General features: G+C 44.8%; 1 protein-coding gene across 1 annotated transcript in view; it reads left to right on the forward strand.

The window, feature by feature from the left end:
• The first annotated feature begins 6,193 nt into the window (after window positions 1-6,193).
• The window catches only part of GCLM (glutamate-cysteine ligase modifier subunit), a 24,339-nt gene continuing 14,168 nt past the window's right edge, over window positions 6,194-16,364 (forward strand). Inside the window, exons 1-3 of the mRNA XM_056123276.1 lie at window positions 6,194-6,622; window positions 12,124-12,189; window positions 14,552-14,636. Of these exons, the coding sequence (XP_055979251.1) occupies window positions 6,497-6,622; window positions 12,124-12,189; window positions 14,552-14,636 (277 nt within the window). The 5' untranslated portion in view covers window positions 6,194-6,496. The remainder of the gene's footprint in view (window positions 6,623-12,123; window positions 12,190-14,551; window positions 14,637-16,364) is intronic.

Below are 16,364 nucleotides of genomic sequence, written 5' to 3' on the forward strand. Positions count from 1 at the left end.
AGACTCTATCATGCAGGTGTCAGGCAATTCCCAAAGGAATTCTGAGTAGAAAAGGTCATGTGCATTGAGGAGACAAAGTGGGGAACGACAAAACAGATTGCTGACCTGTCCATCCCTGCACTCAGAGGAGGCATGAGGAAGCCTATGAGTACAGAGGTGAGAGCAACTTTGCAAAGAACCATGTGTGCAAGGCTGGTCTTGAGGACAGCACAGTTTGGGAGGTGGCAATAGGAGAGCAAGATTAGTGAGGCGCCAAGAGGTGATCTGAAGCAGGAAAGGCTCTGACCACCTCCATGGCAGATGAAGCGACCTGTGACATACAGGAGCCTGGAGCGAACCTGGACTTCACCCAACAGCCCTCGAGCCTCCCTGGAAGTGGCTGATAAGAGACTGGCATGATCAGAAGCCATGCATGAAGGACATTGGGAGTGATAGTGCCACTGCGCAGCGGTTGGTCTTATTCCTGGCCCATCACTCAGTCATAAGGAAGGCGGGGAGAGATCAGAGCAAGCCCACGAAGCTGAACAAGGGAGGAGGGAGCAGCACAGGCAGCTGATGTCTAAGTCGACCTGTGAGGATGAGAGAGGGGACATGAGAGGCATCGATGGCCTGACAGGAAAGACTGAACGAGGAAAGGAGAGGAGGTTTGGAGTTTGGACCAACACCCTCCTGGCCCTTCAGCTCCCAGACCCAGTGAACCATTTCTATTGCTATCACCATTTCCAGTGTCAGGACCCACCCTAGGGCTATTTGAAAAGTCTACTCTCTCCACACACCAGAAGGGTACTCTGAGTGTTGTAAGATGTCCTAATTGTGAAGTGTATCATACCTTCTGGAAAAGGCAAGCAAAACATTTGGGTGCAGCCTTAGGAGTTATTATAAGGCGAAACTCTGGGTGACCTCCCTAGGCCAGGACATAAAATACTGATGAGCAGCCAGCTGAGAGCACCTCCCAGCTCATTCCTGCATCCTCTCTCTTGGAAGAGCCATATGCTGAATTGGGTGATGACTATTTCCTTCTTTTACTTTCTACATTTAGCACCCACTTCTGTGTCCTCAGACAGTTTAGCATAGTTTTATCAACATAAACTACAAAATCAGACTGTCAGGTGAAATAAAAATAAGAGAATAGTCCATCGCTGAAGCAAAGACAGACCAAAGGAAGAGTTGAGAATCAAACTCAGAGTGTAGCTATGAAGTAGATGACATCTATTTCCCATCCAAAGGAGGAAAAGTTGTAAAGCTGGAGTAGTTGTTGCTCTCTTGAGGTGGAAAAGGTCTGTCCAAGCTGAAACCACAGAGGCTGAGACCACAAAGAAAAAGACATGAGATTTGGCTATAAAGAAATAAAATGTTTTCACACACCAACAGACAGTGACCAAAACAAAAAAGAAAATGCTGGAAGGAAAACTAAATGTGACATGAGACTAAACAAGCAACTACTTCCTTAGTACTTGAAGCTCCTAGTAAGAGAATAAACTACCACAGGAGAAGCACATTCAGAACATAGTATGAGTTAGCTGCTGCAGCTGCCCGCTTGAGTGCTGCCCGTAGCAGAGGACCAACAGGGCACACCCTAATGCATGTGAGGTCTGCCCTCCCAGAGCTCCTGCTGGCATTGTTTAATCGAGTCTCATGACTGACTGAAGCCTTCATCAGCTGAATAAATAGGGAAAGAGAAAAGTTAACGTTTGAGAGTAAATCAAACTGTGGGAAAGGCCACAGTGTTTGTGTCCACCTAAAACTTCCCTGTTGAAATCCTAACTATCCTAGTGAATGTTCATTTGACGCTGCTAAGTAGAGAAACCTAGGGGAGGTGATTAGGTCAGGGGGCAGCACTCTCATGAACAGGATGGATGTCGGTCATTCTCCCTTGCCCCTTCTGTTGTGGGACGATGCAGCGAGAAGGCATTTTTGGGGACTAGAGGACCTTAGATCACCTGCCTTATGAGAATAGAGTCATTAGTTCAGGTATGAGGGCCAGAGGCTAAAGGCACAGTTTGAATTCTGCATTTCCAGGTATCACTCTCTAGCACAGAGCCAAGAACAGCCTCTGAGCGCCGCCGGGTGTGCCTGCCCCCCCCCCCCCCCAATGATTCCCATTGCACCTCATGCGCTGAGCATGATCCAACAAGCCTGCTGTGGAGCCTGGCTGCTCTGCTGGGTATGATTCCTGGCATGGCCAGCACTTTCCAGCCTCATCACAGCCATTTGGTGCTAACGACAGAACAAGGCTGGGTGCGAGTTTCAGAGAGCATCACAACAGAAAAGGTGTGAGAGCCCCTCAGGCAGGGTGTGCAGCCCACTGTGGCATCGGGTAAGCACTGTGAGAACCCCTGGCAAGAACCCCAGCCATAACTTATGTGCCTTGAGTAAGAGTGTGACCCCCAGTGAGCACGTGTGTAAGCTCCACAGTGTAAGAAGCATCACAACTGACCATAAACGTAACTGCCAGGCAGACAACTGACCCCTGGTCATCATAGCAAAAAGAGTCAACAACAGAGATGAAGGGATGGGAGAGAGAAGGGCAAGAAATTTAATATATAGGTATATTAAATATATATATAGGTTATATATATATATATATATATAGGTTCGCCGGGGTCCCTTGGAGGGGAGCGGGTTGAGCTTTCCTCCCCACCCCGACCAGGGCTCCGGCAGCCGAAGACCTCCAGGACCAGCCACCACCATGCTGAGACCACTCTCCGCACACATGAAGGTACTGGCAGAGGGACAAAGCCACGCGGGTTCCGGGGCCGAGATCTCCAAGCCTACTCGAATTGGAGTCGAGCATCCTCCACCCAGATCCTCCAAATTCCAGTAGGCGGGGGTCACACCCACCACCTGGCCCCCTGGCGCCGTGTAATCCCATCAGCGGCCAAGACTCAGAGACTACAAAATGCAGCTCCCGGAACCGCGCGGCCGCATTTGCGGCCGCGCGACATCTTATCAGAACATCTTTTTATGATATCTCATTATCTCATTCCTACTCTAGAGAAACTTGCAGGCTATCGAATATAGCCTGCCCACAGGGCAGAGTCTGGCAAACTCCCCGTGGTGCACCAAATATGCCAAATACCAGTAACAATGATGGGTCTCATTCTCCTAAAAAGCCTTGAATATAATCTCAGGGCTAGGATGAAAGAGACGTTACTGGGGCCTGCTCGAGGCAATCGACGATTAAATATTCAGGCACACTCAGCTGTGCTCAGGGCTCACTCCTGATTGTACTCAGGGAACCATATATCGCACAGGGGATTCAAACCAGGGTTGGTGGCTTGCGAAGCAAGTGCCTATACTCTCTGGCCCTTAAATCACTTTAATAAGTTTTAAATCCTTCATGGACCAGAGTTTGTATGGGGATAAGGCACTTCTGCTGCATACAGCTGACTTCTGGGAGCTGAAACCATAGGGAACAAACTCTGAGCACAGAGCCCAGCACTACCCAGTAGGCCCAAATTCCCATTTCCCCAAAATACTCTTCATGTGTGATAAACAGTAGCAGTGAAGGGTAAGGGGAAAGAGTTTGAAGATAAAGGATCTAGGTTTTGATGGGTGGGGGATCCAACACTTATTAATAGTGAGGTTTTCAACACAATTACTTATCTGAGTTGCTGTAAAGAGTAAACGTTTTGACATGTGTTAATTTAAAACCATAATTGGATGCCTACTAAGGACTCTGCACCAGGCTATGGGGCGGGTAAGAGCCCTCCCCACCCCAAGGGACCCAGCCCTGGCAGCTGACCTCCACTGCCCAACCACTGCCACGCTCAAGGCCGCTTTCCGGACTGTGCAGCTGTGAAGCCAGAAGACACTTATAAGATACTTCCTACCTATTTTCATGGTTACTTAGCCATATCTGATGGAATTCAGACAGTAGGCAACAAATCATAGAGATAAATATATAAATATATGCCTCTCGGAGAGCCTGGCAAGCTACTGAGAGTATCCCGCCCGCACGGGCAGAGTCTGACAAGCTCCTCGTGATGTATTTGCTATGCCAAATACAGTAACAACAACAGGTCTCATTCCCCTGACCCTGAAAGAGCTTTCAATCATTGGGAAAAGACGAGTAAGAAGAGGCTGCTAAAATCTCAGGGCTGGGAGCAATGGAGATGTTACTGGCACCTGCTTGAGTAAATCAATGATCAATGGGGATGACAGTGATATAGTGATACTGAGAATTCATGTCATAAGTTTGCCAGTGTCATGAGAACAGGATTTTAAGAGGGAAAGAATGGAGAATTATATAATATAAAGAATTATATAATCAGGGCGTCCACTGAACAATTTATAATGAGCTACATAATACATTACATAATACATAATACATTAAGAGTTTTTTGTTTTGAGGTGCCAGGGCTTCAACATGCAAAGTAAGTACTCTGCCGCTGAGCTACACCCCTGATTCCTGAAAGGAGTTTGCTGAATTGGACCAGAGAGATAGTACAGAATGTAAGGTACTTGCTTTGCATGTAAGGCACATGTTTTGCCAATAGCTGCTTCTGTTCTGTCCTGGTTCTGTCCCCAGTACCTGCCCACCACCCAGGCTCACTCCTGGAATGGTCCTGAGCACAGCTGGGAGTGACCCAAACCCCCATCAACCCCACAAAAGAGTTCGGTAAATTCTCTCATTAAATTCTCTCATTATTCCTTCTGCATACCCAATGTGACAGACAGGTGGAACTATGGGTAATAAAAAATTAAAAATGATGGATTATAAATTTAGGAGCTATCTAGCCCAAAGGGCATAGAGAACATGCTTTGTGGGAGTCTTGGGTCTGGTCCCCAACACTGCATGGTGCCCCTTGATATCACGGGGGGGGGGGGGGGGGGGGGACACCAAACCAGGTGCGACCCAAGCAAAACAAAAAGACCATTAACAGCTATTTCGAGGGGTTGAAACCATCATCTGCCAAAAATAGATAAATAAAATAAAGTTACTTGCCATTTCCTGAGTAAAGACATCTTTGCAAGCTACAGGGTTTATGTTATTGCCAACATTCTTGACCAATATGCTATAAATTCCCATCACAGAGGCAGTTTGGATTGTCTAGGAAGTACAGCCTCTAAGTTTTGAGTATTATTTGCACACATTATAGACTGTGGAAAAAAAAAGTCAAGAAAACGATCAAATTAGCATTCTAGCAGTCATACTGAATTCAGCCTCAGAATTAAATGTGTACATAAGTTTGGACATAAATAGTGTATGTTTGTACCTGCTTCTGGGATAATTCTTATCTTTAATGAATTCTTACTGACCTTTGTTCAGCCAACAAATATTTACTCAAGATCAGGTTCAATTTCTAACCTTCTTCTTGGAGCTTCTTTTTTTCACCCTTCCCCTAGTTTTCAGCAACTAGAACTCATGATTCTAGTTGCCTTTTAACAGGTCACATTACTCTCAATACAGTAAACCCACCATTTATGAGGCTCATCCTAACTCTACCCTAAATGCAAGGAAAACAACACCAGCGAATTAGTGATAAAGTCTTCTCCGATGCCAACGGTTTAAGTATTCTCTTTAATTAAACCAGGAACGTAAGCTTAAAATACAGTATCCTCGCATCGTTATTGCTTCACGTATTTAGACCTTGTCTCTGGATGTAAGTGCATAAGTGCCTCCAGGGCAAAGATTAAGTTGTATTCCTCGACTTCACCACACGCTGCCCGACAAATAAGGGAAAATGAGCACTTTTCATTGACGTGGGGTGGGGGAAAGGAGAAAAAAAAAAAGAAACTTGGAAGGAAAAGTGCTCAAGAAAGGAAATGAACTAAGAGGAGAGAGAAGAGAACAAGCGGGAGCTACTGGGGCAGCGACACCTGACTGCGAGAGAGGCAGCAGGCTGGGGCTTGCCCAGGGCGGGGAACCCACCCGCGTGACGCACGGGGCCCACGCGCGGGGAGGGGAGGCCCGGGGCGCGCGCGCGCGGAGGACCTGCACGCGGCGCTCGGCCTGTCGGCAGGGGGCGCCCTCCCGAGCGCGGGTCCCGGCCGCCGCGCCGCGCCGCGCCGCGCCGCGCCTCGCCCCGCCCCGCCCCGCCCCGCCCCGCCCCACCGCGCGGAGCCCGGCCCTTGGCGCGGGGCTTCTCCGCCGCTCGCGCGCGCGCGCACCCGCTCGCTGCACGCCAGTTCTCCCCTCCCTCCCCGCGGGCCGCCGGCGACCCGCGTCCCATTCTCCGCCCCGCCCCGCCCCGCCGCGGGACGGGTAACGGTTACGAAGCACTTTCTGGGCGGCGATTTCTGCTTAGTCATTGTCTTCCAGGAAACGGCTCCCGCGGCGACCGCCAGCCGGCTCTCCCGCGGCGGCCCCCGGTGCGTCCACTCCCGGCCGGCCGGCCCGTCCCGGGCCCGAGCGCAGGCCGAGGGCGGCCCCCCACGCGCGGGGCAACCAGCCTCGCGCTCGGCGGTCCGGTCCCGGGCGGCGCGTCCCCTGCGGACCGGCCTCCTTCCCCCGCCTGCGGCCGCATCCCCCCACCCTGGGCCGGCCGCTGCCATGGGCACCGACAGCCGCGCGGCCGGGGCGCTCCTGGCGCGGGCCAGCACCCTGCACCTGCAGACCGGGAACCTGCTCAACTGGGGCCGCCTGCGCAAGAAGTGCCCGTCCACGCACAGCGAGGAGGTGAGGCGGGCCGGGCCGCGCCGGGGCAGGTGGGAGAGGCGCGCACCTGGGCCCCGCCGCCCCCCGCAGCCCTGCCCGCAGCCCTGGGCGGTGGGGGTGGGGGAACCGCTCCGCCAACTTGGCGGCTGCTACGCGTTCGTTCCCCCGCCCCCGACCCCCGAGCTCCGCCACGGCGAGTGCCCGGGGAACCCCAATTCCCCACCCCCCACCTGACCTGCCGCACCACTCAGCCCCGGCTCAGGGGGTCCCCGAGACCGGTCTTTGCTCGGCCAGCCCCGCGCCCCCGCGGCGGGCGCCTTCCCTCCCCTCCACGCTGCTGTTCCGAAGAGATAAGGCCGTCGGGTCCCCGGTGGAAGGCCCGTAACACTGGACACGTAACTTTGAGGATCATTGACACGGTCGTTGGCTGTTGCTTGCTTTAAGCTTGGCCAAGGTCGGAGCTTCTGCCGTCGGGCTGTGGGAATCCAGCGCCCAGTTTTCTCAGCCCCAGATGCATCGGCCTTAGTTTGATTGGCCTGAAGCGCATCACGACTGTGATGAAGCGGTGGAGATGGACATGGAATGATACACTTGTTAGCTCTCAACTCAGCTGGTCTTCCCCGCTTTGGTGGTGGTGGGGGACGCGGAGGGAGCCCCCTATTGATGGGGGGGTGGGGGCGGGCGGGAATTCACGGCCAAGGAGTACGGGAGGTAGAGGAAAGTTTTGAATATCACATAACAAAACCGACGTTAGGAGCTCTGGACTTGGCGGAAGTTACCTACTGATTAAACACACCTGGACTCAAAGTTTATCACACATAATGCATTCAGGTCGTTGTGAGGGTGAAGAAAAGAGTATAGATAGGGCTGGAGAGATACACAGTGGGTAACGTGCTGCTCACCTGGGTTTTATCACCCCAGACATCACCAGGATCCTTGAGTGCAGAGCCAGGAGTAAACCCTGAACATTGGAGAGTGTGGACAATAAAGAGGAAAAAAAAGTAGGAAAATACTTGCGAGCCATACATTTGTCTTTCATATCTGTTTCCCTGGTCAGGGAAGAAAAAGAAAAAACCCTTCATTTAAAAAGATAAATCTCTAGCCTGTTATCTGCTGTGATCATAGGTACTTTCTGCCCCTTTCTGTAAGATACTGGTGTTACACTCTGTGGCAGATAGCATCCCTCTCGGCGCACATCCTACCTGGTGTGGCAAATGCCCTTCAGGAAACAAGAACTCTTGGTTGTAACTTTTAACTGGCATCAGTTCCTGTTGCAGTTTATGTGCAGCTCCTAGCTCATTTTCATGTGCTACTTTAAAACTCCCCCACTTGAATATTTCTCCCAAATATAAAGATTTCTGTATTTAGTACTTGACCTTTAATTTCCTCCAGTAATGATGAGTCAATAAAACATTGTGCATGAATATTAATAATACTGGGGAAAATATTCTCTTATCTCTCTATATAACATACTCTGAAGTAGTAGCTTTCAGAATTTTTTTTGAACCACATGGCCAGTAATAAATGCATTTTACCTTGCTAATCCAGTTTATAGTTCCATAAATATAACAAAAGTTTTATGTGAAGATGGTAGCTTGCACCACATATTGTGTGTTCTAATTTCTTCTATTTTAATTTTGTTTTTCAATCAGCAAGCAGGTAGTTTATTGAGCTGGCTAGCCAGGGTCAAGCCGTCAAGCAAGACCCCGAGCTTCTTCAAAGGAGATCTTATATAGGCCTTCACTGGCTGTTACAGCAGAGCCCACGCATTTCATGGCCAGTAGATTCGTAACAACATATACTTTTTTAACCAATCCATTTAAAAGCACATTACTCCTTAGCCTATAGATTCAAAGATCAGCATTTATGTACATGGGCATTGTGGCTAGCGGGTATCTCATAACTCAGACATCTGGTTATCTTCTATGTCTACCTGGCTCCGTGACCTGCATTCGGTGGCCTCTAATTTTTTAAAGGCTTGATTCCTAGACTGGGAATTGAACTCTTGCCTTGTATGTACAGAGTTGTGGGTTCAATTCCTGGCACTAGTAAACAACTACTCTTGATTCCTTATAGCAATGATGAGTCACGCCCTACATCTTGAAAATATTACTTCAAGGGACTAATTCTGGATTGTGTGTTTTGAGTGCTGCATAAGAGGGACAAAACTAGGAAATATACGAAGAATATGAAGCTATGGCATTGTGGTGCAAGGAAAGTGTGATGGCATAGTTAGAGCTGAGCTTCAGATTAGTGTATGCAGTTTGAAGTAGTTTGATCTCATTGAATAAAAAAAAACTGAATAAATCATTCATTATTGAAAAAAATTGCACACTGGTGAGTTTGGGTACTTAAAGTGTTCTTGATGTTTAAAAAAAATCCTGTAACCTTGACTGAGATTTTTTGTTTCATTCAAATTTTATGAAATAATTTCTCAAACAGGCCATTGTAGCATTATTTTGTCTAGTTCTTTAAGGTTATTGAACAAGTGACCATTATATGGGGTAGGAGGAGCTCCAGGAATTGAATTCTGCACTACATCCAGAAGAATGTACTTTACCCCTGTGCCACCAATTATTCCACAAGTTGAGTCATGTTGGTATTTTAAAAAACTCTTTTAACAACTCCAGATCTCATAGTATACATAATGCAGCTACTTTAATGATACTATGTATGTATGATAAGAATGTAGAGATCAGAGAACAGAAAAATGTCAGGTTAATATTCAGTCACTATAGATAACATTTGAAAGATTAAAAATTGGGCCAGAGTGCTAGTACCGTGGGTAGTGCTTGCTCTGCACACAGCTGACCCAGGATTGATCCCCATACCTTGTACGGTTCCCCCAACCCCACCAGAACTGATCCCAGAGTACCTCTGGTTGTGGCCCCAAAGCATAAATATTTTTTAAAAAATATTAAAAATCACTAAGCTTATGACAAAGCCAATGAATTTCTAACTTTATTGAAACATGTTCTACACTTTGTCCTAACATTTTTGAGAAGCCAGGGTAAAATTATTTTAAGAAAGGGTGAATATTTTCACCCTTCTAAAGGAAAATTTCTTGAACTTCTACTTTGAGCCAAAATTCTCCTGACAGAACTAACTTCTAGTCAATTCTTCAAATTTTACTTTTTGTTTTGTAGTGCCGTGGAGTGAACTCCATCTCATACATGCACTGTACCACTGAACTATATTTTCAACCCTAATGTTACTTAATGTTTAAAGGAGTATTGACTTTCAATTTTCCAGGGTGATTATCAGATAAGTTTTTTCTACCAAATGTAACCTTAATTGTAAACATACTTTCCATAAAAATACAGGCCTTGGGGCTGGAGAGATAGCACAGCAGGTAGGGTGTTTGCCTTGCACACGGCTGACCCGGGTTCGAGTCCCAGCATCCCATATGGTCCCCTGAGCACCGCCAGGAGTAACCCCTGTGCATCGCCAGGTATGACCCAAAAAGCAAAAAAAAAATACAGGACTTATAAATTAAATTCATGTGGATTATTGTAAATAATATATAAGTTATTCTTTTGTATTACAAATATTACAGGTGACTCTGAGTGCTAAACTGGCTGTTCCTTCTAATTGTCTATACTAAAATATAGTAGTAAAGTACTAGTATCAGTTTTAATTATCAGCAGTCATAGATTATATAGTAAGTTCAAAAGTTTGTCATTATTAGGAAAGTGCTTTTGCAATTCAGGGACTTGCTTCTAGTTACTCATTTATTTTTTTTCATTGATTGCCTATGGAATGCAAAACTTTCTGCCCTTGGGTATTTATAAGGCAGTGGTTTCAAATTGTCGATGTTTTCCATTAGTGGTTTTAAATAAGTTTAGTGAATCATGGGGCAATTTGGTTTTTCTTAGTAGAATAGAGGCTATCAGAATGCCTGATGTGTAGTGGACATCAAAATTTTGTAACAGTTTTTGTTACATATGTGTATATTCTTGCTCACTCTGTGAATGTATGTCTGACTTCGGATCACTACAAAATAAAATAACATTTAAAATACACTGACCTAAGAAATGAAAGGTGAAAAGTTTAATGAATTTGCAACATACTATGATATTCATGTAATTTTTTTTTTGTTTACAAGAAAACATTGAAGACAAGTGTTAAATGATTTATGGATTCACATGCAAGCTGACGTCTAAGATGTGACAATGGTGAATCTTAGGCTTTAGGGTATGGTTGAGTTATTGTGAAGCTTGTAAAGGTGCAAGTTCTGCTGCCCTTAGAAACTGATTGAGAGCAAGGGATGTAGCTGAGTAGAGCATTTGCCTTGCATGTGTGAGGTCCTGGGTTTGATCCCTGGCACCAAAAGAAAAAGAACAAACGAAAACAAGGGTTCCATAAGTCAAGGATGGGCTCTGGAGTTTTAACTTTTTAATCCACAGCCAAATCTGATGTATGAGTCCCTCTGGCCATACATTAAAAATTATGTTTGAGGAAAATAGCATAAGGGTTAATCGATTTTTTTCCAATTTTTCAAAAATTCTTTTTGAAAAAGAAATTTTGTTTATGAATGCTTTTTAATTTCATATTATATAATTAAATGTCTTGGGTTTTTTGTTGTTTCTTTGTTTAAGATCATATCTGGCAGTGCACAGGTCTGTGCTCAAAATCTTGGGTCTGTGCTCAAAAATCCCTCCTGGTAAGCTCAGGGGATCATATGGGGTGCTGGTGATGGAACCTGGGTCAGCAACATGCAAAGCAAGTGCCTTGCCCACACTATATCTCTCCAGGCCCAAGTTTAGTTAAATTTCACTGGAACTTTAAAAATAATTAACTGGGCAAGAGAAATGGTTCAGAGGGCTAGAGTATGTACTTCGTTTGCTGGATCCCTTGGTTTGATCACCAGCTCTGCATGACCCCCTGAACACCAAGGGAAACAACCCCACAGCACCAACACCAGACCAAAGTAGACCCTCACTACCACCAGGTGAGGCCTCAAAACCAATAAACCAAAACCAAACCAAAATAATAATGGGACTGGAGAGATAGCTCAGAGGATTGGAGCACATGCAAGCCCCCTTGGCACAGCGTGGTTGATCAGGCACTGCTAGGATAGATTCCCAAGCTTTTAGCCAGGAGTAGCTCCTTCCCTCTCCTCTCCACCATGGGTCGTGACCCAAAAATGGAAAACAAAACAAAATATACCACTTGATCCTAGGGTAAGCTCAAAGGTAGACTGCATGCCTTGCATGCAAGAGGCCCTAGGTTTGATCCTGGGCATGCATGCGCAGCACAGAATACCCATACAAAAACAGTAATTATTGCTTTCTATTAGAAGCACTTGAGAATTCAGATTGAGACAAAAATAGGCCTAATAGACCTACGTACGTATTTGTTGAAGAAAACAGGAACCTTGCAGAACTAAAATTTTTGTTTGTCCTATTAACATCCTTTTTTTTCTACTTATCAAACTAATAAATCATTCTTATCATTGGTTTACCCCCCAAAAAAGTGTTTAGAATTTAACAAACAGTTTTCAAATCACATTCTTTTTACAGCTTCGAGATTGTATCCAAAAGACCTTGAATGAGTGGAGTTCCCAAATCAACCCAGATTCGGTCAGGGTGAGTAATACATGAATAAAGAAATTATCTCTGTTAAAATTATCTCTGTAAGTAAGCCAGCATTTCCTGAATTTTGCTAGGGAAGTCAGGCTATTAGCATAAAAGACCCTGTGACTAATTTGCTGGAAGGACAGTCTGACCCTCAGGCATAAACCGGACATTGTAGTTCCCACTTCATCTAGACAAGATAGTCGGCTTTTGTGTGCTTGATTTCCACCAGTTTACTCATAATGCTTAGTTCCTGTGTTTATTTGCTCTAACAGAGGGAGGAGGGGCTTACAGATATTTTTGTTAGGTAGATGGATTTGGAAGATCACCACTCCTGTAATGTAGCCACTAAGTATAATTGCTTATTTAATTAAAAATATTTGGCTGATGAAATATTAAGATTCCTTTTCACATTAATATAAATAGTACCAGGGACCAGCAAGATAGTACAGAAGGTAGGGTGCTGGCTTTGCTTGTGGCCAGATACAGTTTGATCCCCCGTGCCTCATTTGGTCCTCCAAGCATTGCCAGGACTGATCCTGGAGTGCAAAGCCATGAGTAAGTCATGAACACTGGAAGTAGTCCCCAAACCAAAATAAACTAACTCTCTCTCTCTCTCTCTCTCTCTCTCCCCCCCCCCCCCCTGTAAATTACTTTTTGGAATCCAGCTCTGCTAAAAGCTCATAACAAATTGTAGACTGCTTTTACCTTGTTCCTCTGAACACACTGTAAATCTATAACTGTCAAGGCAAGGCAGACTAGGCAGACATTTATTAATATGTCAGTTTCTGTTTTTCTGAAATGACCTTTCACTATTTATGTATGACTTAAAAGTATTTACTAAGCAGTAAATGTGCCAGGCATTGTAATGTGCTCAAAAATTTTTACAAAGGCCTCACTTTTTATTTTAATTTTACAAGTGTGAATTCATGTTTCCGTTCTATGTTTTATCATATATCACTTTCCTGATAAACTATTCAGTTTTTCTTAACCTTTTTTTTTTCTTTTTGGACACACCTGGTGATGCTCAAGGTTTACTCCTGGCTCTGCACTCAGGAATTACTCCCGGTGGTACTCAGGGAACAAGATGAGATACTGGGGATTGGACCTGGATCAAATGTGTGCAAGGCAAACAGCCTGCCTACTGTACTAGTTGTCCAGCCCAGACTACTCATTATTATGCATAGGAATAATCCCTCTGCCCTTTAATTTTTTTTGGTTTGAGGGCTACATCCAGAAGTGCTCAGGGCTTACTCCTCACTCTGCCCTGGAATCATCAAGGGATCAACCATAGTGGCGCCAGAGATTGAACCCGGTTTGGCTGCATGCAAGGCAAATTCCTTACCTACTATACCATCTACCTAGAAGTACCCCTCCACCCCGCCCAGTGCTGCTAGGGATAGAACCGAAGATTTCACTTGTGCAAAGAAAGTGCATTACTACTGAGTCAAATCCCTCGCCTTAACTTTTGTTTGTTTGTTTTATTACACTAAAAAAAAAATCTCTAGTTAATGTTTGTGGTTAATATAAAGAGAGTTTTACATGTTGTTCTCTGGAATGGATATTTTTCATTGGTTTGTTACCTAAGTAAAATTACCTACTGTGTAAGTGATTCTGACTCTTCACATAATGCCACTCCCACCACCATTTTTGTTTGTTTGGGGGTTATTTTTTGGGGTGGGGGGGGCAAACGCAGTGATGTGCTGGGCTAGTCCTGGCTCAGTGCTTTCGGGTTTGTGCCTGGTGTTGCTTAGAGGATTGTGGTGCCAGGAATCGAACTCAGATCTCCCACTTGCAAAGGAAGCACTCTCCCCATTGAGCTATCTTTCTGGCTCTGCACACATCCCTGAGTACTTAATCAAAATGTAACCCTTTTCCCCAGAAAATGGACTCACACAACATTTAACCATTATTCCAAAGCTTAACAAACCTGTATAACAAGGCATAACCTTTAACATGTTAGTTCTCTTACTGAAGCACCTAATGGCTCCAGGCTGAAATACAGTTCACACACTTTCCTCTGTGGAAACTTTTTGGATCATTTTTAGTGGATTATTCATAACAAGCAATACAGAATTACTTTAGTTCTACTTTGGAGACAGGGTTTGGGGTTTGGGATGGAAACATTTGAAATATGGTGGTGGAAAGGTGTAATAGCGGTGGGATTGGTGTTTGAATATTAAATGTAGTCAATTATTGTAAACAACTTTATAAAATTAAATTTAAAGAATACCTGTATAGCCCATCTTAGGTACAGAGTCCTGATATCGTAAACATTTTCTATTTCTAGAGGGCTATTTTTGATAAAGTAATGATCTAGGTAATCAGAAGTATTAATTTCCTATTTGTGGTGTGGATTGTGTTTTTATTACAGGAGTTTCCAGATGTCTTGGAATGTACTGTATCTCATGCAGTAGAAAAGATAAACCCGGATGAAAGAGAAGAAATGAAAGTTTCTGGTAATGTTCAGCCTCTCCAATTAATTCTGTTGTCGTGAAATTGTGTCAGGCTCCTGGTAAAAAGCAATTCAGTGTGGAAAGTAAAAAATTTGAGAAATGTAAATATTCTATTTATTATAATTTTAATGTCAACTCAAAGAGGGAGTTATAGGAGGTCAGCATTAACTAATTCAGTTCAGCCAGTTCAGGCTTCACTGAACACTTCACTATTCTTCAGCTTGGTCATGGATTTTTCTGCTGGACTTCAGCAATAGGAAGATTCAGGGAGAGGAAATGGAAAGAAAGTGGTGTCTTCTTTGAGACCCCACTGAGCGGAAGTAGTCTCCATGTGGCCTGGAGAAAATACACCTGGTTCAACAGATGCCTTGAGTAGCTACTGTTTTGTAGAAGGTTGGCTGGTTTTTCCTTAACTTATAGTCAGCATTGCATAGTCATCAAAAGCTTGAACTAGATTGAAATTTCTGGGTGTGCAAATTACTCCTTGATAAAATCTTGGGCTAATAAATCAGCAAATCTCTCTGATCCCCAGCATGAGCATCTATAAAATAGGGCTGCATCTGTTTCACAACTTCTTTGTAAGTTAAATTTAATAACAAGAGAAGCACTCTGTTGGGCATAGCAACTTGCTGTTTGTTACTATTAACCCCTATTAACCTTATCATTTTTAGTTTTTGTCACAGTGGTAGTTGTTGACTGGCAGTACTCCTCTCTCTAATTACAGTAACTATCATTTGTTGAGTCTTGCTTTGTACCAGGCACTGCATTGGGCTCTTTATGATTACACTTGCTAATATAATGCTTAAAACTGCAGAATAGGTCGGTTATACCCAATGCACAAGTGACAGTAAATGATTTGAAAGTTGTGGGGGGGATGGGGTGGGTGGGAGGGAACTGGGAACACTGGAGGTGGAGAATGGGCACTGGTGGAGGGATGGGTACCCAATCATTATATAACTGAAACCTATGCACAAAAACTTGTAAGTCTACAACTGTACCACATGGTGTTTCACTAATTAAAAATAAAAAATAAATATAAAGAAAGGTGTCAGCAACCAGTAAGTGGTTGAACCAGAAATCCATCAAGATCTGCCTAACACCAAACTCATTTCTTTTTATTAATTTCACACTGTTGCTTGTGTTTGGAAAGGAAATGAAAGTAACATTTTTTGCTGTGGTTCTGCGGTGTGCATCCCTCTTGGCTGGGGCTCTCACGGTTTCTGGAGTGCTTGAGATTTTTGTTGTTGTTGTTTTGGCAATGCTCAGGGCTTGACCTGGCTCTGTGCTCAGGGATCACTCCTGGCAGGGCTCTGGGGACTATTTGGGGTTTGAGGGATCAAAATCAAGTCAGTTACATGCATGGTACACTCCCTGCCCGCTGTACTCTCTCTCCAGCCCCAAGATTTTTGATAGGTATCAAAATTCTTTCCTTACGATAATGTTCCTCTCTACCTTTATTTTTCTGAGAGAGAAGACCATTATCAGAAACCATGAATTATGCTTACAGGGAGTCAGTGGTAGGGAGGGTTTTCACAGAATTATTCATAGGAGCTAAGTTTACACTAAAGTGTGTAGATAGATGGACTCTCACCTGCTGGGGAAGCCATAGTGCTTCTCAATAGAGAAGTCCGTGGGAAAGCAGGGTTTAGGTTTGAGTGTCTTCCAGCAGGAGAAAGGAGAGGACATCTGTGAGACTAACAGGAATTGTGTTGTTATATACTGCATGGCAGA

The sequence above is a fragment of the Sorex fumeus genome, unplaced genomic scaffold (assembly GCF_029834395.1).
Source record: "Sorex fumeus unplaced genomic scaffold, SorFum_2.1 ptg000047l, whole genome shotgun sequence".
NCBI classification, from domain to species: domain Eukaryota; kingdom Metazoa; phylum Chordata; class Mammalia; order Eulipotyphla; family Soricidae; genus Sorex; species Sorex fumeus.